This window comes from Protopterus annectens, chromosome 1.part1 (assembly GCF_019279795.1).
Source record: "Protopterus annectens isolate FY-2018-M chromosome 1.part1, PAN1.0, whole genome shotgun sequence".
Taxonomy (NCBI): Eukaryota; Metazoa; Chordata; order Ceratodontiformes; family Protopteridae; genus Protopterus; species Protopterus annectens.
Window position 1 is genome coordinate 646,745,574 of NC_056726.1, and position 24,456 is coordinate 646,770,029.

At 44.3% G+C, this 24,456-nt stretch overlaps 1 protein-coding gene across 1 annotated transcript in view; it reads left to right on the forward strand.

Moving 5' to 3' along the window:
- Nucleotides 1-24,456, forward strand: part of STOML2 (stomatin like 2) — a 693,656-nt gene that overhangs the window by 63,316 nt on the left and 605,884 nt on the right. Inside the window, exon 3 of the mRNA XM_044077348.1 lies at nucleotides 13,895-13,994. Coding sequence (XP_043933283.1) covers nucleotides 13,895-13,994 — 100 coding nt within the window. The remainder of the gene's footprint in view (nucleotides 1-13,894; nucleotides 13,995-24,456) is intronic.

The following is a 24,456-nucleotide window of genomic DNA, read 5'->3' on the forward strand; positions in this document are numbered from 1 at the left end:
GGATATACGAACATGTTTATGAAATTGGTAAATGTAAGGAATCCAATGCACTTTACAAGCACTCACTCGTCTGCAGGAAATACAACTACTGTTTTTTTGTGTTGGACCAAATAAAAATTGACATAAGAGGGGGTCCTTGGGAAGAAAACATAGGCTTCAAGGAGTTGTGGTGGCAATTGGTATTGGAAGCCAATAGACCCCCAGGGCTAAATGAAAACATATCTATTTTACCATTCTTAAAGTTAAAAGCTGCTAAAATATACTTTTGTGTGCAGTAATAAAGATGGTCAGTAGATGGCAGTGTTCATTGTTAGTTAAAGAAGTAAATCCATTTGTGAACAAATCCTTTGGAATGGAAATAAATACACTTTTTTTGAATGAATTAACTTATATAAATTAAATAATGTTCTTTTTAAATAATTCTGTTTTTAAACTAATATTTATTATTACATATAAAATGATTACAAACGTAATACATAAACATTGGGAAATGTTAAATTGAAGTGGGACTTTTTTAATTAGAAGTGAAACATGATTGGTTACAAACAGTATGAATTTTAGTGTAAAGCTTTGATTTTTAAGTATGTACTTGATCTGATGAAGTCTATTGGACGAAAACGCAATATTCAATAAAGCATTCATTTTGTTTTAATACTGAGGTCGTGGTTTGAATTCTCCACACTCCTGCTTTTCTTTTCTTTTTTCATTTTCAGATGTCCTTCAAGGATGCATCTGCAGTCATAACATATGGGTTGTCCTGCCTCAGACAGCCCTTCGGTCGGCCGGATTCCAAAGTCTGGGTCTGGCCTCGGCTGATGTCGCACTTCACCCGACGTCATAGCTCCTGGGGTATAAAGGCATCAGCCGATGCCATTTTCCTCAGTCTTTCTTGCCGCTCGGTGCCCGAAGCAGAAGCTGTTCGCAAGTGCCGGTCAGTCAGATCCAGAGATTTCAACTACCGAAGACTTCTAAAAAAGCGAAGTACCCCGTTGGGGACTCTTTCTTGCCTCAGCCGATGTCAAAGTAAATAATTGTTTAACTTGTGGGAAACAAATACCTCATAAGGATTTCCACTCTTACTGCCTTCCTTGCTTAGGCCCAGACCACGACGTATCAGCTTGTTTAGCCTGTGCTTCCTTCAACCGACGGACACTTAGACGTCGGTCGGAGTTTGCAGAAGAGTTTTTTGGCTCCGCTTTTGCATATAAAATGCCGTCGGAGACTCCGACTACACATTTAGCTAAAAAACGCACGGAAAAGGACCGACACTCGCGGCCTGCGGTTTCGGCTGAAACCACGGTTAGGCCTACCGCGAGTGTCTCTGTTTCGGCTGAGACTGAGACCTCGGTTCTCCCTTCGGCCGAAAGCATGCCTCCGACAACCGAGGCCACACAGGCCATGACTGAGTCGGCTACAGAAATTCCTACTGAAGAAGCAGGCACACAAGATTTGTCCGACACTATTCCGTTGGACATCTCTACTCCTGCATGTGGGGCAGCTAGACCCCCTGCTTCTATGTCTGTCAAGGCCTTTTCCAGGGCTAAAGCAGCAAAACTTTCCAATGCCTTACCTACAAAGGCTCCCTCTCACAGGCCTACTTCAAGTTCTCAGATTCTCAGCCTTGCTGAGGACCTTATTTCTCTGATCAGGGGATCCCAACCTCACCCAGACAGGGCCTCACAAGCCCCTCCTGAAAAGAGGCCTAGGACTGAACCCCCTGAACCTCTCTCCACTAACTATTCCTCGGATGGTTCAGATTTATCTGACCATCAGGAAGGCCCATACTCACCTTATGAGGATTCTGATGCAGAAGACTCTATCCCTTCAGCCTCTCCTCCAGAAGAATTTTCATTTGGGGAAACCCTACACTCTGAGGGAACACTTCCAATGGCAGGGTCAGGATTTTTCTGATTCTAGGAAAAGGCTAAGGACTTTCTTACACTTACCACAGCATAGGCCTTTAGCCATACCACCTGTACTATCAGTTGTTGATGATGCATACAATGATGCCAGTACTGCCCCTGATTCTCTTCCCCTGGCCCCTGCCAAACCTGACAGAGATACTACAGGGTCCCGGATTCTCACTTCCACTTGTATAAGGCCCATGCTGCAGACCCAGAAACCATTTCTCAGGGCCCTAAGGGTGTTGCAGCTGCCTCTGCCAAAAAAATCCTACCCTCTGAAAGAGAATCTAGAGCATTAGAGAGATGGGGTAAAAAGGTTTATACATCTGCTACTCTTTCTGCCAGGGCTTTAAACTGTCAATTTCACATGATACAGTACCAGGAATTTTTGTTAGATCAGCTGAATAAAAAAACTGGCACCTCCTGAACCTTTAGACCGTAAGTCCCTTCAGGATTTGGTACACAACTCTCAGCAGGTCAGTAATCATTTCTTGAAATGTGGCTATGATGCACTGGAGGCTTCATTTAGATCAGCTATGACTGGAGCAGTGATTCGAAGGCATGCCTGGCTAAAAGAACAATCCTTGTCAGACCATGTTAAGTCAAAACTCCTAGATGCCCCTATGGAGAAACAAAGTTTATTTGGCTCCCCTGCACAGGAGGTTCCAAAGAAAGTGGAAGAAAAAGCAAAATCTGTCCAAACAGTCAAGGATTTCCTGCAGGTCCAACCTCCGAGGTTCAGCAGAAATTGGCCTTCAAAGAATTGGTCCTTTCCAGACACCTCTAGAGCACAGAGAGGCAGAAATAGGCGCCCAAGAGGCAGAGGTCAATCTAGGGGTGCCTACAGGGGTAGTCAGTGGCAACTGGAAGCACCCTTGGGCGGAAAGCTAGCTTTATTTTCAAAAAACTGGCATTGTATTACAGGAGACAAATGCACTTTGCAAACAATAGACAAGGGCTACAGGTTTCACTTCCACACTCTACCAAAAAAGAGAGGAATGCCAAACCTTCCACCAAGCCAGAAATCAGAGGCTCTAAAACAAATCATCAGCTTACTAAGGATGAGAGCAATAGAAAAGGTACCATCTATGGAACAAGGCCAAGGATTTTACTCCAGACTATTCCTTGTACCAAGAAAAGAAAATCAATGGAGGCCTATTCTCGACTTGTCCGCACTGAACACATATCTCATTGTTCCAAAATTCAAAATGCTGACCCTACAGCAACTTCTTCCCATGTTGGGCAAGGAGTCCTGGCTGGTGACTCTAGATCTCAAGGAGGCATACCTGCACGTCCCTATACGACCAGATTGCAGAAGACACCTCAGATTTCTTGCAGGATCAGAGCATTATCAATTCTCAGCATTGCCCTTTGGCTTATCTACTGCCCAGAGTATTCACGAAATGCCTGGCATCAGTAATTGCTCATTGCAGGCTTCAGGGAATTCAAATCTACCCATACCTGGACGACTGCCTAATACAAGCGGACAACAAGACAAAAATAATAAAGGATTTGGCCTATGTCATACAACTGCTGCAAGCCTTGGGATACACAGTCAACATACAAAAGTCAAGACTAGTGCCATCCCAAAGGATAACATTTTTGGGTGCAGAACTGGACACAATAGTTCAGATGGCTTTTCTCACAGAGGAAAAACAAAAGCAACTACCAGTCTATTTCATGGCATTAACAAAACAAACTCAGTTTACTGCAAGGAAAGTCCTGCAGGCCCTGGGTTACATGGCATCCTGCATAATCTTGATCCCGCATGCCAGGCTGCATATGAGAAAACTACAATGGTACCTGAGGAATGTATGGTCTCAACACAAGCACAGTCTAGAAGCCCTGATTCCAATCATTCCATGCCTGCACAAACAATTCCTGTGGTGGACTCAGGCCTGCCAGATAAACAGAGGATTGCCTTTCCACAAACCACATCCAAGGCAGACCATTACCACGGATGCCTCAGACCTAGGCTGGGGGGCACACATGGAAGACAAGTGTATCCAAGGCCTATGGTCCCAAGACCAGCTGAATCTACACATAAATCTAAAGGAGATGCTGGCAGTGAAGCATGCAATCGAGGCATTCAGTTCATTCCTCCAGCAAGGACACCTGCTGATAAGGACGGACAATACCACAGTCATGTGGTACATCAACAAACAGGGAGGCACACATTCATATCCCCTATGCCGGATGGCAATGGACCTTTGGAACTTAGGCCTGAATCTCAACATCCAACTGCAGGCCAGATTTGTACCAGGAAAAGAGAATTCACTAGCAGACAGCTTAAGCAGAACTACCACGGATGCTCACGAATGGATGCTGCATCCAGACATCTTCAAAACCATAACAAAGAAATGGGGAATGCCAGAAATAGACCTGTTCGCCTCCCTACTCAACCACCAACTGAAGAAATTCTGCTCAAGAGTATACCACCCATTAGCCTGGAAGGTGGACTCCCTTTCTTTCAGCTGGAAGGCCCTGACGGTATATGCCTTTCCACCTCTCCCATTGATGTACAAAGTTCTATTGAAGATCAGAGAGGAACAGCCAAAGGTAATTCTGATAGCTCCAGACTGGCCAAGGCAACATTGGTACCCGCTACCGAGAAGCATGTCTCGGACGAACTCATGGCCTCTACCTCTATGTCCTTTACTTCTAACGCAGAACAACTACAGGACCCTGCATCCAAACTTAAAAACGCCACAGGTAACTGCTTGGAAAATTGCATAACACAAAACCAACCTGTTTTATCTCAGAGGGTTAAGGACATTATCCTGGAGGCTCGCAGACCCTCCACAAGGAAAACATATTCAGCCAAATGGAAGATTCCTCATTTGGAGTGCAGCAAAGGGAACAAATGTTACACTGGCAAACCTAGCACACATCCTAGAATACTTAGCAGAACTGTTCCACAATGGCCTGTCCTATTCTTCCATTAAGATTCATGCATCAGGAATTTCAGCAGAGTACAACATGGATCCTCCTGTCTTCTCTCATCCTCTCCTTAGACAATTTTTGAGAGGGATCAAAAATGTAAAACCTCCAAGGAAACCACCTCTACCTGCATGGGATCTCAATTTTGTGCTAGAAAAATTAACACTTCCTCCCTTTGAACCAGCAGCAACAGCAGACTTACAGTTCTTATCTTGGAAAACTGCCTTCCTGCTAGCAATCACTTCAGCAAGAAGGGTATCAGAGTTACAGGCATTAATGGCAGTGCAGCCTTTTCTCATCTTTCACCAGGATCGAGTGTTTCTGAGAACCAATCCTACTTTTATGCCAAAGGTGGTATCCAGGGTATCCTTGAACCAAGCTATTCATTTACCTACATTCTTCCCCAACCCACAGAACAGGGGGGAAAAACTACTACACACCTTGGATGTACACAGACAACTGCGCTACTATCTGGACAGAACTAAGGCCAGCAGAAAAACTGACCAGCTTCTGGTAGCATATGCAACAGGAGTGCAAGGGAAAGCAATTTCAAAACAGACAATCTCAAAATGGATAGGAAATTGCATTCGATTCTGCTACTCATTTCATGGAAAGACAACTCCTGAAAATATCAGGCCTCACTCCACAAGAGCTACAGCCACCACTACAGCTTTCCTACGAGGAGTGGCTACCAAAGATATTTTAGAAGCTGCTACTTGGAGCTCCGTGCATACATTTGCCAAGCATTACAATCTTCCTTTATACTCCAGATCCCGAGCAGGTTTTGCAACTGCTGTTTTACAAGGGATCTTAACTACATCATTATCTTAGTGCCTCCTCCCCCAGTTTGGCTATGGTATTCTACCCATATGTTATGACTGCAGATGCATCCTTGAAGGACATAGTACAGTTTTGTACCTACCATAAATGTAGATGTTTGATAGGTATGCATCTGCAGTCAGGATTACCCACCCTCCTTCCCCTCTGTGGTATTCCTAGGGTACTTACCCTCTCTTAGCTAGCTGGGGGAATCTATTATGGTGTATTTGTTTGTATGTATATATGTATATATACTTTTTGTTTTCTACTGTTTGGAATTTGCTACTTTTATACAAATTTAGCCTTCCTTGAGGGCACCTGGCATCTGGGGCAAGAAACACTGAGGAAAATGGCGTCGGCTGATGCCTTTATACCCCAGGAGCTATGACGTCGGGTGAAGTGCGACATCAGCCGAGGCCAGACCCAGACTTTGGAATCCGGCCGACCGAAGGGCTGCCTGAGTCAGGACAACCCATATGTTATGACTGCAGATGCATACCTATCGGACATCTACATTTATGGTAGGTACAAAACTGTACTTTCATAGTGTTACACTGCTGCAGTCATCACACTTCGGTTATCCTGCCATAAGCCGGTCCCGCAGTCGGCAGTTGTGAAGGTCTGAAAACACCCTCAGAAGCAGGTGCCTGCTCAGCGACTCCAGACCCATCTGAGGGATTAGATTCCGTAGGCCCAATACCTTGAGTTTCCAGAGGCCTAGATGTCTCCACGTGGGAGTCTGAAGCGGCCCGTGGCTCTGAGGTAGCGGGTGTCGGGGGCTGCGAAAGCGCCTCACTGAGAACCATCAAACCGGTGACTGGCCTAGAAGAGGTTTCGTCGTCTGTTTTGGAACTCTGATGCCTGTCTTTATCCTTCTCTTTGCGTTTTTTCGGTATTGAGGTCGTCGGCTGATCCGACGGCATGGTATAATTGAACCTTCGGCCAAAGTAGTGTAAAGCAAAATCATAACGTCTCTTTATAGTGCATTTGTTGAATCTAGCACAAAACCGACAACTAGTGACGTCATGATCAGGGCCTAGGCATGGAATACAGTAAGAGTGGAAGTCCTTATGAGGTATTTGTTTCCCACAAGAAATACAATTATTAACTTTTTCTGATATCGGTCTGAGGCAAGAAAAAAAGGTTCCCCAATGGGGTGCTTAGCTTTATTGAAGACTTCGGATCTGAAATTCGACTTCGAAAATCGCAGGAGTCGGCCGACCGGCACTTGCTAACTGCTTCTGATTCGGGCACCGCGCGGCAAGAAAAACTGAAGAAAATGGCGTCTGATGCATATTGTATACCCCTGGTGCACTGATGTCAGGGAAGAAGCGACAGTAACCGACGCCGGACCAAGACTTTGGAACTCTGGCCGACTGCAGGACTGCCTTACGGCAGGATAAACTGCTGGGAGCCAGTCATTTTCAGTTTTGAGCCCTGCCCTTTGGTCTCACCACAGCCCCCAGGGTGTTCACCAAGTGTATGGCAGTGGTGACAGCTCACTTGAGACGTCAAGGATTCTAAGTGTTTCTGTATCTGGAAGACTGGCTACTGACCACCCCCACCAGGCATCTACTAATCCAAACCAGGGACGCTACCATCACTTTCTGTCAACAGTTGGGCATAACACTGAACTGGGAAAAATCTGCCTTGTTGCCCTCACAGCATGTCATTTTTATAGGTGCAGAGCTAGACACCGTTCAAATGCGAGCCTTTCTACCGCAGGAAAGAATTAGTCTTACAGCAACAGGTGCACGCCCTGCTGCCCCTGAGGAAAGTGAAGGCAAGATGGGTTCTCCAACTCCTGGGGACTATGGCAGCAACAATTATGTTGGAACCTCATGTGCAATCTTGCTAGAGGGACTTTCAGTGACTCCTCTTTGCTCAATGATCTCTCCAGAGACTTCCACTTTCCCACCCTATTTTGCTCACGGACAGATGCAAACAGGATCTCAGTTGGTGGCTTTGCACCAACAATCTGGACAGGGGAAAACCCTTCGTTCCACCACCCCTGGTTGCCACAGTGACCATGGACGCCTCCCAGATGGGGTGGGGGAGGCATTATCTTGGCAGGACAGTCCAAGGCACGTGGCAAGATCACGAGATACATCTGCATATCAACGTCCTAGAGATGAGAGCAGTGCTACTTGCGTTGCAGGCACTTCAGAGCTTTCTACCTCTCGGGACTATCGCAATACACTCGGACAATATGTCAGTGGTGTGGTATCTGAACAAGCAGGGAGGAACCAGATCATATCCCCTGTGCAGAGAGGCCATGCAAGTGTGGCAGTGGGCAGTATCTTCCAAACAGTTTCTGGTGGCAACACACATTCCGGGGAAGTCCAACGTGATAGCAGACAGGCTAAGCAGAGCTATTCTGATGCATTACGAGTGGTCCCTGAATTGTCTAGTTGCAGAATGAATCTTCAGCAAATGGGGTCAGCCTTGCTGCGACCTTTTTGCCAGCCCCCTCAATGCCAAATGCAGCAGCTACTTCACGCTGATCCCCCACAGGTGGTGTCGCCCAGGGACGTTCTAGTACACGATTGGCCCTCCGGTCTGCTTTATGCTTTTTCTCCATTTCCCTTGCTATCGAAAGTGATTCAGAAAGCGCAATCCTCTGGAAGCAGAATGATTCTAATTGCTCCACACTGGCCTTGTCTTGTCTGGTTCCCCTTTTCCATCCCTACATTGTGGACACACCTTGGACTCTGGACACACAACCAGACTTACTGACACACATGGGGCAGTTCCACCCCTCCCTGCGGACCCTCCAGTTGACAGCCTGGCTACTCCACTTCCGTCGTTAGTTAGGCTTCATCATTTTTCACCTGAGGTAGTTCATATTTTATCTTCCTCTCATAAGCCCTCTACTAGGAAGATTTATTCCAGCAAATGGAAGAGGTTTTCTATTTGGGCTCATACCCAAGGAATTGACCCTTACGCAGTTCCAATTGCTTCCGTCTTGGAGTTGGTCTATGCTTTTCCAGCAGGGCTCAGCGTCCGCTACCATTAAAGTTCAATTGGCAGCAATTTCTAATTTTCATGTTGCTAATGAGCCTAGTCTGATGGCTCACAGACTCTGTAAGGCTTTCCTGAAGGGCACTCTGTTACTCCGTCCTCCTGTCTCAGAACCGATCATGCCCTGGGATCTAAATTTTGTTCTGCAAACCCTTACTTCACCACCCTTTGAGCCTGCAGCTGCCTGTAACTTAAAATTCTTGACCTGGAAAACTGCCTTTTTAATAGCCATCACATCAGCCAGACTCGTTTCAGAAATTCAAGCTCTTTCTAGCAAACCTCCATACTTGATCTTTCATAAGGACAGGGTTTGTCTTAGACCAAACCCTACTTTTCTTCCTAAAGTGGCGTCCATATCTAATCTTAATCAATCTATTGAGTTGCCAGTGTTTTTTCCCCATTTTTCAAACAAGGCAGAATTTAAATTTCATCAATTGGATGTACACAGACAGTTAAGTTTCTATCTGCACAGAGCCAACGATCTCCGAAAATCTGATCAGCTGTTTGTCTCCTTTTCCAAAAACAGAATTGGGTCCCGTCTCCAAAATCACCCTATCCAGATGGATATCAAATTGCATCTCTTTCACTTATTCTTCAGGTGGTAAAGACCTACAGTTTCCAGTCAAGGCTCACTCTACTCGGGCTGTATCCATATCTACAGCCTATCAGGCCAGATTGTCTATGGATGATATTTGTGCTGCAGCTACCTGGGCATCTCCTCACACCTTTGTTACTCATTACAAGCTGGATGTGGTATCTAGGGGCAAGTCTTCCTTTAGTTCCACAGTACTCGGGAGTATCTTCCTCTGAGCCTCCCAGGATGTAGGTGCTGGGGACGCTGTCCCACAGGTAAGAATGTAGGCGAGATTGGACTACATAACATCAAGGTTATGTACTCACCATAACGTTCGATGTATGTAGTCCATCTCGCCTCACATTCTTACTTACCCTCCCACCTTCCCCCTTCCTGGAGGATCTGGAGGTTAGGCTGTTTTTTTAGAGCTCCCTTCACCTTTAGTTTATTCCTCTTTACTTGGATGTTGTTATGCATGGGGTATGAGTGTGGTGTTCGCAGCAAACCTAGATCTGGGATATGGAGCAGTGCAGCATGGGATACCTTCTTAGCCCAACCAATAGAAGACTTCGAACTAGAAAAGTTTGGCCGAGTCGGAGCCGTTATTCTGCTCCGAACCCACGGGTAAGAATGTGTGGCGAGATGGACTACATACATCGAACGTTATGGTGAGTACATAACTTCTTGTTGTACATCATTGATACACAAGGGATGGAATTCGGGTGAAATCGGAAACATTTTACCACCAGCGTCTGAGCCAGTGTTGCAGCATCTTCCTTGTAATGGAGAGACTAATTCTCAGAGTCCCTTGTCCAACATTTCACCTTCTGTTCCTGAAAGTATCCCTGAAAATCTGAAGCAGTACATTCCCCAGTGACTATCCTGTTGCTAAACCCAGTTCTGATTTTTTACATTACGAGGTCAGGTTGTATCTGAAGACCTAGTCCCAGATACACGGCAACCTGGACAAGATTGCTATTCTTTTATATACGTCTGTATAATTTCAATTGCATGACAGAATAGTCGAAGAGGGAGGATGTAGATCAGAGTGTGTGTTGTACCTTTAAGAGCCATTCCAGTCCTTGGGCACGTGCATATAAGCATGTACAAGCAGGAGTGCCATTTTGAGTGAGCAGTTAGAGGGAAAGCATGTATGTGTGTGTAACAGTCAGTTTGTTTATGTTTTATGTTCCAGTCATCCATCCTGATGTGTTTGTGTGCAATAAACAATTTAAATGAACACCCAAGCCTCAGTCTTATTTGAATACACAAGACTAGCGACACGTGGTGCAAAATTTATTCTTGTGTCACTTGAATCTGTATATCCCTTTGAAATTTATTTTATTTCTTGACCACCTGAGGGAACTGTACCTGCTCAAGAATTTTGGACATGGACAAAAGTAATGTGGGCACAATGGCTCAAAATCAGGGACAGTTTTGGAAATTGCTATTATTTCATTTTAAACAGGTTTTGCAGTGGCATACAATTTTTTTTTTTTTTCAATCAGTAAGTATGAGACTCTCTCTTGTTTTGTCTTGCATTATTGATTTGACTGTAATCCTTTGATTTATCAGAAAGTCAAAACATTATGAATGACAGGCAAAAAATGAGACAAAATAAGGGATAGTTAAGAGGTACGGAATGAACTAGTCGTCCTTAGGTTCTTTTCATGTTACTAGACAGCTAGCATATTGTTGGGAGGTGGAAGGGAAGTGGTGTACCCAAAGATTGCCAAAGCATTCACAGGCGCAGACCGTTCTGAACTCCAGACCCTGAGACTGTAAGACTGAGACTTTACACAAAGGCACTGTGCTGCTAAAGTTAATAGAGTTGTATGTAGTACCTGCTGGCACTACATTGTAGTCTGAGTAGTGTTTTACTAACCGAAAGCTTGGAAAGACAACCCTGCTTGTACTACACACACGCACTTTGGTCTCTTGACTGCCCATTGTGATATTACTGCAGGAATTCATTGGTGGGACCTGGGTTCAGGCTGCTGTCCCTGGGACTGCACTGTCGCTGATATGGCTGAATGAACTCAGAAGAAGAGAGGAAGGCAAATTTTAACTTCGAGAGGATAGGAGTGCTGTGTTGGTGTGACTGCTGTACTGTATGGAAGAAACGGGTTTGCATGGCTTCATGTCAACTGTTGCTCTTTCTTTTGCCTCCCATAAGTTTGACGGTTCAGTTCTAAGGTACAAGGTGTACTGGTGAAGATAGGGCAGATATGCTGTTTTAGGCCCGTTCAGAAGCTTAGAAGATGGAAACTGGGGTTTCTGAACAAATGGTGCATATCACAGCACTAATCTGCAGTCATGAGAAGGACATAGTTACTTGAAGACAATTCATGTCTCCTTAGTTCTGAGCGATTGTAAACAGCAAATTCCAAATGTTCAAATGTAGAACATTTGTCTGTGAATATCAGCCTGATATTTTGATGCAAGAATAAGAGAAAAAAAATGCTAAGCGCACATGTCTGCCTTCCCACTTTTGTAGGATTTCCTTTCCTTATTCTTAAATGGAGGGTGTGATTCCTAAATTATACACTTTTTGGCAGTTCTGAGTGATATGGCTAATAGGGCAAATTTTGATTTTTCCATCCGTTGCAAAAGAAATGGTGAAGAATTATGTTTTTTTGCATCGTTTGATACCTGGAATTGTATTAGGAAAATCTGAGGAATTTCATTGATAGTATCTGAGTATGGGGTTGAGGCATTGATACCAGAATTTCCTTCAGCTGTTATGTAGATGGTAGAGGTAATTAGGATGAAAGGGCAGGCCCATTGATGAAGAGGGCGAGTTCTAATTGCATTGCTGACAGACTTGGTTTGAGTCAATGAGGCTGTAGAAGGTTGATAGACCTCCTATTAGTATCTCCCTTTCCACTCACTCACTACTGAAAAGAGTTTGGCCAGCTGCAACTGTTGCAGCTGGCCAAACTCTTTTCAGTAGTGAGTGAGTGGAAAGGGAGATACTAATTCACTTTGATTATCTCCTGATGGAGACTGTTCCCAATTAAAATGAGGATTAATAAATTGGTGGGTCTGGAAAGAGGCGCAGGGTACATGTTAAACAGCATGTCTGGTTTAGCAACATGGGCTACATGAAGGGGAAAGTACATTCATATAAAAATCCAAGCATGCCCATAGATAATGCTCTGTCTTGTCAGCTCTGGCTCAGTGCAATTTTGATTGATGTCCATTAACAGGCTTACATTTGGTCCTCCAAAAAGAGAAGTGGCTGTAAATCTGGTCCTGCACAACTGTACATAATGCAAGAAAACTCAAACGAAGATCCAGAAGTAAATTTAATCACAAGTACAAAACTCCGGTGTAGTGAAAGTTTTGTACTTGCGATTAAATTTACTTCTGGAGCTTCGTTAGTTTTCCAGGCGTATGTTTGGTACTGGAGGAGGGATTAAGCAAGCAGGATGGAAAAGAGATTGGAGGACTTGCAACATAAAATATTACATAAGAAGTTGTTTAGACTGATAAGTTACTTGGCATTTAAGTTCTGAGATTCAAACTTAGGAATTTTAATTTAGGCTTTCATTGTTGCTGTTTTTATATTAAGGTTCATTTTCTCTGTATTTAACACCTTTATTGTAAAAGTTATGTGATCAGATTCTAGATGTGCTATTCGATGTAGGGTCATGGTACTTATTAAAGGGTATGCACATATGGTGAATTGGGCCGTCTGTGGAGACTTTAAACTGCTAACAGAAGACACCTAGGACCTTAGTTTTTGGATCCAGTATTTCTGTAATGGTAAAAGAAAAGGGGCTAAGCAAATAGCTTTTTTTTCTGTCATAATTTGGTGTTCTCCATTCCTGGGGATAGATAGTTTATACTCTGAGTACTGCATAGGATTGCCTTAAGTTTCCCAGTTTCATAGTCCTATAATGTACTAAGTCTGTTTTCTCTTATGTTTGTTTTATTTTCATATTTGTTGACCTGAGTTTGTCCAACTGGGCTGAAAGCCCTTTTCCAGTGGAGGCCCGAGGAGAAAAGCTCCAGAGTTACTCCAGTATTACAGTATATAATTTAGTATAAAAAGTGTAATACAGTAGTTAGATGAATGAACATTTACAGATGTATATTCAGACTGAAACTATTTACAAATTAGCACACATAGTACAGTTGAAATGCATCAAAATCTGTGAAAACGAACAAAAAAATAAATTTATAAAGTAGGGAAACAATGTTCAAAAGTGATTTAGTACATGTAGTATAGATAAAATGCATCAAAAATAGTAAATGCAAGAGTAGTTAGCAATGATGTTTCAGTGTAAAAACACAAATATATACAAAGTATGCAACAATATACAACAGTGAGATGAAAAACTCCAACGCAAAAATAAAGTAGGCGTGCAGTAATAGTTTAATGTGTAAAGGAGATGGGAAGAGTTGGAAGATTGATTGGAAGGGAGTTTAGGTGGGATCATGGCATGGACAAAGACCATGGGTTTAGCAGGTGAGATTTTAGCTCTTTTTTTTTTTTTAAGAAATTGGTGTTGGTAGTGGACCATATGTGAGGAGGTAATTTTGTTCCAAGTGTGTGATAAGGAGTAGCTATATAGGAGTTTGCCAGTGTTCTTATTTGGCATGTTATTTTTCTCTCTCTCTTTCACTACAGGGATTGAATTTCCTTATCCCGCTTTTAGATCGTATCAAATATGTGCAGAGTCTTAAGGAGATTGTCATCAATGTTCCAGAGCAATCTGCTGTTACACATGGTGAGTAAATGTATTTATTAAGCAGTACTTCTCTCTCCGTTTTGATTAACGTGATACTTTTTCTTCCCAGCATCGCTGTTTTTGAGCATTGGAATATGATGGAATTTATAGGTCTGATCTTGTCATTTTCATTCATTCCTCAATGATTGGGCATAAGTCTGACCCTCTGATCTGACCTTGGCTGCTTTTTACAGCTCATGGACTAATGCATTAGCCCTACCATACCTCAGATCTTGTTTGCCACCTTCACGTATGGATGTGGTTGCAGTTGGCTCTCAAGCTTTGTTGTAGTGGAGTAAAAAAAAAAAGCAGATTTAATATTTTTGCTTTGAGCTTTATTCTCTATAGCTATCACTTACCCTTTCTATACTTTATAGTGTAAGTTTTATTACCATTATTGATATTTTCTTGTTTTTCTTTTCTGTCATACCCTAGCAGTTATCTGTTACTATCATTGGTAATTTTTCCATTTAAACATCCTCCCACAAAAAATTCCCTTTCTCTTAGTGTGTAGCTTTTTGGATATATGTTATTGGAATGGCTGAAAATAAACATGGTTTTAAAAAAATGCAAGGCCAGGATACCATAGTCAAGATGCACATGATTTGTGCTCTACTGTCTAGGTCCATCTCATGTGAACATGTCCTGTAATATTGGATCGGAAAAATAAGCATATTTTGAAAGGTTTACTTCCTTCCACTTCTTCTCAGACAGTACCTGGGGTTCAAACCCCCAAGAAAACAAAGAAAAAAAAGAGACCAAGAAATATCCTTCGAACACTTCTGGATCTCCTGCTCTGACCTCCATTACTGGTGCAGAAACACTTCAGAAATTACCCAAACTATTGGATCCAACTTCATTGGCTCCAAAGAAGGTACCTCAGACCCGATATGCTTTGTCTCTGGATCCCATCCCTGTTCCTGGAGAGATGCCACCACTCCAGAACTTCAGAGGTTTGACTACAGTAGATGTGGCTATGATAATGAGGAAATTTCTCTTGACACAAACACAAGTGGTTCTCCTGGCTCCTACTCTATCTGGTCTGGAGATATTCATAAGCACTACTCCTCCAGTTTTGTCTCCTTCACTGATCTAGCCTTCAGTTTTGGAGCAGTTGGAACTGAAAATTCCAGATCCGTCTATATTGGATCTGAAGTTTGCTGTATCATCTCCTGTCTCATATCTGAGTGGACTGGCTGATGACTCACAGAGTGGTAGCATTGGCTCTGGATCCGGGGATGTCAGAATTGACTCAGAGATTGTCTGAGCAGTCTCTGCCCCTCAGAGCCTCAACAACTCTGCTTTGACCAGTGCTTCGAGCGGTTTGCCTTCAGGTCCGAAGAAGGCGACAGTTTGGAAGCATGTCTTCTCAGAGCTGTTGGCTTCTTCCTCTCCAGGACATTCTGCCTTCGAGGTAGTGGAGAGGGTTTTCTCTACTCCAAGAGAAAGGACGCATCTACTTTCCATGGCTTCCACTTCCCAGACCCATTTGTCTTTATGTTAAGAGCCTCAACATCCTACTAGACAAGGACAGCCAGCTCAGTCTCCAGTATACCCCTCAGGGTATATTGATTTCTTCTGTTAATTCTCTGGAACACCTGCTGAAGTCCCTCGGAAGAGAAAATATAAAAGGAGGCACTTGGACTCCCCTCAAGAGTCTGTCATGGAAGATACTGATTTCAATGAGGGGGAAAGGTCCCCAAGATCAGCACCTGATGATGTTTCCTTTGGAGACATCCTAGAAATCCTAAAACAAATAGGTGGTTGGTCTACCGACAACCCATCCCAAGAGGAATCTGTATTCCTGGAAGTCTTTGGGTCTGGCCCATCTATTTCCTCGGTGACTCTGCCCACCGATGAACTGATTGATTTGATCTCTTGATGGGCGTGGAAGGATCCTGACTCTGTTGAGCCAACCCCCAAAAGACCAGACAGTATTCTTGCACTGTCCAAGGATAGAGATTTTTGGAGTAAGGGAGTACCTGTGGATGCCATGGTCATAGCTGCAGCCACAAAGAAGGAACTTGTAAAAGAAAACTCTTCTGTTCATCCTCCTAACAGGTAGTCTAGGATGATGGACAGATTTGGGAATGTGTGTATGCTTCAGCAACCTTTGCACTTCGATCCCTGAACTCTTTGGCACATTGGACTAGGCTTCAGAGGGAGTTGGTTAAAGAACCTGCCAAATCCCTCTTTGGGACCGTTACTTCTGAGGAGGAAAGTTGTATTGTCACACAGTTGGCCACCCTACAGTCCATTTTGAATTTGTTTATCAACCCCTCAAAGGGCATTTTCCAGAATCAGGAAGGTGATTGAAAAATGTGGTTCAAAATGTCCCAGGATCTCTTCCAAGATCCGTGTAGATATAGTTCTCCTAGGGGCAGAGGGGGAACTGTAATGGAAGATGCCATCTACATGGCAGAGGTGGCCCACAGAACCAAAGATCTGAGATGATACTATGACAGATCCTACCAGCACTCGAACGTCCACCTCTGGAGGCATTTGGTCATTTACTCCTACACCAGAGAGCCTGGCTGCAGATTACAAAAGATTCATGGATGCAGAGGATTACTACCAGAAGTTATATAATTCCCTTTTTCCTTCCTCCTTCCAGTACAGTAAACAAAATTCCCAATGTTCCACCCAGTTAGAGGAAAGCAACATCACTAGAGAGAAAAAATTCCTGCTAGAAAAAGTATCCAAGCAGTCCCACCAGAGCAGAAAAATTCCGGAACTTAAGATTCTTTTTAGTGCCAAAGAAAACGGGGGGCGTGGAGACCAATTTTGGATCTCTGCAGTCTGAACAAGTCAGTTCAGTACAAAAAGTTACAAATGGTCATGGTTAGTCCATTCTGCCATTTCTGTATGAGGACGATTGGATGTGGTCAGTAGATCTTCAGGATGATGTACTATCTTATCAAAATGAACAGGAGATCCAGAAGATACTTAGACTTCCAGCTGGGAGCCAGTCATTACTAGTTTAGAGCTCTGCTCTTTGGTGTCACGACAGCCCCCAGGGTGTTCTCCAAATGAATGGCAGTGATAGCAGCTCACTTGAGACTGCAAGGATTCCAGATGTTTCCTTATTTGGATGACTATCTCATAACCACGCCGTCCAGGCATCAGTTGATCAAAGCATGAGATCATGTACTCTGCTCACAGCTAGGAATTACTATCAATCCCAACAAATCTTAACTAACTCCAGCTCTGATATTGCAGTTCATTGGGGCTTTGTTCAACATGTCTTCCTTGACAGCCTGTCTTCCTCTTCCAAGGGTTCAAATGAATGATTCTAGGTCAAAAAAGATTATTCAAAATTCTTCTCTTGGCTCGAATGATCTTTCAAGCATTTGGGTCAATGTTTGCTGCAATAGTCCTGTTCTGTTAGCAAGATATCATATGAAAATCTTTCAGTGGACACTAGCAAATCTGTTGTCTTCCTCCACCGGTCTTTATCCACCCAGATCAAGATAACTCAGATGTGTGAAATGACCTCCTTTGGTGGATTTACTCTGATCAAGTTCTTCAGGGTCTCCTCTTTACTCTTTCTCAGCCCAAGGCCATAGGGACCATGGTCGCTTTTCAAATCAGGTGTGGGGGGCATTTCTTGGGAGGGACAGTCCAAGGCCAATAAGCATATAGATGAGAGCTGTACTCCTACTGTTGTAGGCCTTACAATGCAATCTCCCTTCCAGGACCATTGTAATTCAGACTAACGATATGTCAGTAGTCTGGTACATCAGCAAGCAAGGAGGAACCAAATCTTGCCACCTTCATCAAGAAGGTTTGAGAGTTTGGCAATGGGCGGTCTCATCCATTTGATTTCTGATAGCAATGCACATCCCAGGGAAATCCATCATGGTAGCAGACAAGCTGAGCAGGTTCATTCTAATCTTATGAGTGGTTTGCCAACATGAAAGTGGCAGAAAAGATTTTCCATTGATGGAGCCAACCTTGCTGCGATTGTTTTGCATCTCCCCTCAACAAGTGCAGCAGGTTCTTTGACCTGATCCCCCACTGGAGGAGTCACTGAGAAACCATCTTCTCCACGATTGCCCCCCCCCCCCCCGGTCTCTTCTACGTTTTTCCCCTAGTACCTATAATCCTCAAATTTCTTCAGAAGGTATTGCAATTGAAGAGCACAGTCATCCTCGTTGCCCCTTGTTGGCCTCATCTCTTTACCAGCTTTGGACTCTCGGTGCACCCACTCATTCTAGGTCTAAAGCTGACTGCCTGTTTTTTCTGCTAGTAGATAGGCCAGGCTCTTCTGTCCATTTCATTCTCTTATCCCACAAAGCTTTCACTAGAAAACTTTACAAAAGCAAATGGAAAAGGTTTGTTTTTTGGGCACAACAAAAAGATATTGACCCCTTTTCCACACCAACTCCAAAAGTTCTGGATTTCTTGGCTACAATTTTTAAGGAGGGAGCTAGTTCCTAAACTATTAAGGTACAAATAGCTTTCATTTCTAATTTTCACCTAGGCTTAAAAAGGCCCTTATGTTCGTTTAGTCTAATAAACGCCTATGAACCTGTGAATGAAAGTTTACATTAGGTAAAGAAGTTACCATAATGTTCCATCAGCGTTACCCATTTTTATTATCCTCAGCTTCCTTCCCTCCAACCCCCTACCATTTTAACTTCTGGAAGGATCAGAAGATGCTAAAGCAACCAATGTTCCCTTGTTTAAGCCTGCAAGTACTGGTGTACATAAATGTCCTTTATTCACTAAAGTCAGCAAACAAGATCTAAGGTATGGTAGGGGACTAATGCATTATAGGTAGGATAGGAGCTTGAGAGCTTTGTGTTCCACGAGCTGTAAAAAGTGGCAGAGTCAGATCCGAGGGTCTGATCCAAACCCAATTGTTGAGGAAGAATGAAAATGGACAACACAGATGGAACATTTTTTTTTTCATTAATGACCAACATTGATTTATTGTATTCACTCTACAGGTCTGCTCTGTCAGACTGTTCCTTTTTGTCATCCACCAGTTACTTAAGTAAAAAATATAAAATGTAAATGAGCAAGTATAAATTAATTTGTATAATGAATACATGTTAAGTATTTTTAAAACATCTAAAGTTACACATTTGCAAATACTACTATTTACATTTCATAATAGTTTAAGTATGGTTTGTGTGAACGTCATGTCATGTAAGCAGCAGACTGTATAGCAGTTGGGTGTACATAGTGTGAACTACAGCAGCTGGTGAAGTTGCAGTTTTGTGATGGATTAAACTTGGGACAGGAAAGATTGTGCTTGCTGCCCATTTTTCTTTGCCTGCATATAGTCTTTTATCTGTATGAAGTCAAGCTCCATGCATTGGTGGTTAGCAGCGTCATGTATAGCTATAGCTACTCAGGATCTTCAGATGTCTTCCTATATCACTGTTACAGTATTCTTTACTATAGGTATCTTCCACATAGGATAGCCCGACATTAGGCCAGTATACCAAAGCCTTGTGATCTTGTATACTCCACATGTCACACGTATGCTCCCACGCACAGGACATAGAGCATAAAGGTGAAGTATGGGCACAGTTACCCAGAACTTCTTTGCTGCCATTCTGAACATCATTATCACTTGTCTGTCTGTCTGCTTTGTTGCTGTGATGAATTACCTAGCCATCAGATAAGTGCCCCTTTGGGGTAATTTTTTCTTTCCTTTGGTTTTGCATTTTATTTTGCTTGCCTAGAGGTCATGCCATCGAAGATGAGAAAAATGTCAGTGTGGAAGGCAGCTTCCCCATAAAGATGGTAATGAACTCTCTATCTCTCTCTCTCTCTCTTTGGGTGCTTCTCATGATGATACCTCTTGTACTTCTCTGTAAGGTGTTTGTTCTTAGGATTCTCAGAAGCCATTTGACTTCCATGGCTGTGTATCTTTTAAACCAACAGCTTAAACAGCTGGCCCAAGGTAGCATGTCAGAATCCATTAAACCAGTAATACTCCTGCTAGGTAAGAAGGCCAAGAAGTTTTGGCTGGGTTTTGTAGCTGTCCAGACTCTACTGGATGTCCCTGTAAAAGTGGGTGATAGCTCTGTAGAATGTCTGGTGTCCGTCTTTTGGCTTGTCCTCTGAGGCTTTGTAGACATCTGCTTTGAATGTCAAGGGGGGGAACCACCATTTATCCCTGAGGGTCATAGTGGCATTTGCAGATATTGATCAGTGAGGCGGGTTCCAGGTACTCTTATTGAATCTCAAGGGTTGGAACCTCTAGTATTTGTTAGTGCGGACATCCCTTCCAAGAAAAGACAAAGCATGTTTTGGTCTGTTTATAAGGATCCTCAAAGGGAATGGGAAGGGTTTACTCGAGGCTTGTTTTCTGTCTTGATGGCCCTGAAGCCTCCTCAGAAGGTTTCAATGCATGGTCCTCTTTGGACCTCTACATCTTCTAAATGGCCTAGGAAACTGGATTCCTCAGATGAGGATTCAAAGTCCTGATGAGGGGTCATTGTCATGTTCTTCACAGATTCTTCTCAAGTGTCTGATATTCAGAGGAAATATGAGGTGGTTCAGTTGGATATTCCTAAACCCCCTGCAGTTCCTCCTGTGTTGGCTGCCTTGTTGGACACATTCTTGTTGCTTCCAAGTCTCCTAATTCTCAGCCTCCTGCTCCTAAGAAAAACCTGATCAGTTCTACAAGGTCCCTGAGGAGTTTCAGTTTTTAAGTGTCCATCTGCTGATCCTGCTTTTGTGTTGGTCTATTCTGACAAACCTTCCAAGCTCTTGCTGTCTTCCAAACATTTGCCTTCTGATAAGGATAGTAGGGTAATGGTGAAGATTGGTAAGAAAGTTTACACTGCTACTACTTTGGCCTTTAGGGCTATTCATTACCAGACCAACATGATCAGATATGCTCAGGCTTGTCAAATAATTTCTGACCTCCCTGATTCTGAAAGCAAATCTGTCTCCTCTATTTTAGGTTGTACTTCTCAAGTGGTTCACTCTGTCAAGTGTAGGTATGATGATGATGATGCTTCTTCCAGGGCTGCTGCTTTTGAGTCTGTCATGAGATGTTTATTCTTGGCTTCATCTTCAATCATCTTCAATCTTTGCTTGAGGGCATTAAGTTCAACTTGTTGGATGCTCCTTTGGATAATGAACATCTTTTTGGGACTGCTGCTGCTGACCTGTTTGTCTCCTCAAGAGAAAGGTAAAGCCTTGCAGGACCTTAAACATATTTTTGTGTCTCCTGTCCCCAAGTTCCAGAGGCATTATCCCTCTAGATCTGCTTTTGTCCACAGGCAGCCCCACCAGGCCTCCAAGGGTAGGAAGGGTGGTAGGAAAGCCTCCTCTGCTAAGGCTTCTCAGGCCTTTGTGGCCCTGAAGTCTCTAAGTGTGCTTCTGTTGCATGCTACTCTTAGACCAGGCTCCTTTGTCCCTTTAGGTCTTTCCCTTTGTCTTCCAAATTGGTGTCTCATCACTCCAGACTCTGGGGTTCTTTGTCATCCTTCAGGGTTACTTCACAGTGTGGAAGTCTGTCCCTCCTTTTTCAGGGATTCCTCAGCCTCCAATAGAGCAACTTTCTCATTTCCTGAAGGTCATAGAGTCCCTGGTGAACTTCAGAAGCATTCAACATGTTCCGCCTTCCAAAGTGGAAAAGGGTTTTTATACCAGGATGTTCCTGGTTCCTCAAAAGGTGGATGCTTGGAGACTTATTCTGAATACCTCCCTGCTCAACACCTTTCTCAAGGTCTTCTGTTTTCGGATGCTTACTCTTCAAACCCCCGTTTCCTGTTTTACTAGCCCAAGCTTTTCTGGTGTCTGGAACTGAAGAATGCTTACCTTCAGATCCCTGTTCATGCTTATTTCTGAACATTTTTAAGTTTCTGTGTTGCTTCTTCTCATTTTTCAGTTCTGTGCTTTGCAGTTTGGCCTCTCTATTGCCCCAAAGGTATTCACAAAGATGCCTAGCTCCTCTGATTGCTTTCTGCAGGCTCCAAGGCATTCAGATTTTTTTCTTATCTAGATGACTTGTTGCTTCAGGCAACTTCTACCAGTCACCTATTACAGGATCTGGAGTTTACCATTTCTCTTCTTCAAAGTGTGGGGTTCACTATCAATTTCCAAAAGTCTGTCCTGAATCTCTCAGGATCATGGGCATCTGGAATGTAGGATTCAGACAATGCCAATGTTGGCCTCTCTCCCACCTCCAAAAGTTTTATCATCGACAGCCTTCTTTCAGTCTCCCTCCTCTGACTGCCATTCTAGCCAGAGAGTTTCTTTGGGCCCTGGTATTCATGGCCTCTTCTATTCCAATTCTCAGTCTTGCCAGACTGCATATGCAGAAGCTTCTGTGGTACCTAAAGTCAGTTTGGCTGCAGCATTGCCATCCTCTGGATTTCAGTGCACCTCTCCTTTGAATGGTGGATGTTATGTGATCCTATCTCGCCTACATTCTGACTGATGGGTTCGGAGCCGATCCCTCGGCTCCGACTCGGCACGCTTATGCCAAAGAGCGAAGTCTCTTATTGGCTGAGCTTACTATATCCCAGGATGCACCACTACCAGTCCCCCAGTTCTCGTTTGCCGCTAACTAGCAAAGACGTGGTCTTGAGCTGGCTGAGCTAAGTAGTGTCTTTTCACTAACTTTTTCTGTCAGAAATTTGCTAATTCTTTAACAAAAAGCTGTTTTAACAACTACTCTGTGCTGTGTGTGTGTTTTGAAAACTTTTTGTAAGAAAATTTGTGTGTGATTGGTGTTTGTTCCGGTACAGGCTCCCTTCATCCATAGAGCCTTTCCTGTTGGTTAATTCCTTTGAACCTTAGGGGTTCTTGGATTCCTGTATACTTTATTTTAATTGGCTATCATTGTAAACGGCAAGTTAATCTTGTAGGGTCAGTCTTTCCCAACAAAGTTTTGTCTGTGAGAGAGTACTCAGTTTTTCTTATAATGTCTCAGGCTCCTAGGCCTTCGGGCTTCAAAAAATGCACTAAATGTAGTTTTAAAATGTCTATCACGGATGACCACTCTCTGTGTGTATATTGTTTGGGCGCCAAACATTTGCAGGAGTCCTGCAGCGTGTGTCATGCTTTTTCCTCGAGGGTCCTCCAAGAGAGGAAAAATAAGCTTATTTTGAAAGGCCTTATAAAACCCTCTTTTGAAGAAGCTTTAGCATCCTCTCCTTCTCCTGCTAAAAAGAAAAGGGCGTCGGCTCCGACCAGTCCATCGGACCCGACCGCCAAAAGACATAGGCAGGCTTCTCCTTCGGCTCGAAGGACTTGAGCCGAGGGTGGAACGGTCTGCCTCGATGCCTCCAGTCTCGACTCCTCTGGCTTCGGAGCCGATGGCTGGGGCATCGAGAGGCGGGTCACCTTCATCGGCTCCACTGGTCTCGGAGCCGATGAAGGTTGTCCGCTCAGACACTTCCTCCTCGGCGCCTAAGTCCTCCTCGGCACCGATGGAAACTAGTTTGGGCATCCCTTTGGCGCCGATAGTCATCGAGTTGCCTCGGAGCCGGTCCCCTAGCCCCTTGGGGCCGTTGGAGAGGCCAACTCGAACCCGTTCAGTATCCTCTAGGTCATCGAGGATGTCAGATTCGGACATAGACAGGGTGCTCCAAAGACTGTTCCAGTCCCCAGTCTTTCAAAAATTTGTTTCGGCTCCGACCCAATTGGCTTAGGAGCCGATAGCCCATGCCATTGCCATTCCTCCTCCGACTGCTTCGGCTCCGTCGGAGCAGGTGCTGTTGGAGCCGGTGGAGATCCTAGGGTCGGCTCCGACCCTTACTCCAACCCGGCCTTCGGGTCCGAGTTTGGCACGGACTTCTTGGCGGACCGGGGTGACATTTGGGACCTATGCTGTCTGTTCGAGCCACCCTCTCGGTGCTTGGCTGCGGGACTTCCGTCTGCTATCATGGCTCGGGGACCGGACACTCCCAGGATTCTGGGGTCCGGCTTTCAGAGCTATGAGGAGTGCCTTGGCCAAGTCTTCTTGCCATCTCTCCGGCTTTACCGGCACCTTCCCTGGGCGTGGAGACTGGGTCTTTGGCAGTTCCCCTGTCCCTAGGCAGCGGAGCCCGGGGCCTGAGGTTACCCCCACTGGGGTTTCCCTCCTCCTGAGGGTTCTTGGAGTTGTCTTCAGAGGAGCCCCAAGGAAGAGATCATGCAAGAGGAAGCACGTGGACTCCCGAGTCTCTTACATCGGACACTGATCTTGATGATGCGGAGGGTCCCCAAAGTCGTCCTCGGATGATGTCTCATTCGCAGACATTTTAGAGATCCTCAAGCAACGAGGCTGGATATCCAAACCCCCTCTGCTGATGAGTCAGTGCTTCTCAAGGCCTTTGGGGCTCAGCCCTCCGCCTCCTGGGTGTCTCCGCCCTTCGAGCTTTTGGATTTGGTTTGTCGGAGCGTGGGAACATCCAGATACTGTGGAACCAGTGCCTTCTCGCCCTAACAAATTTTTGTCTGCCCCACCGAGAAGGAGTTCTTGACAAAAGGCGTGGCTGTAGATGCC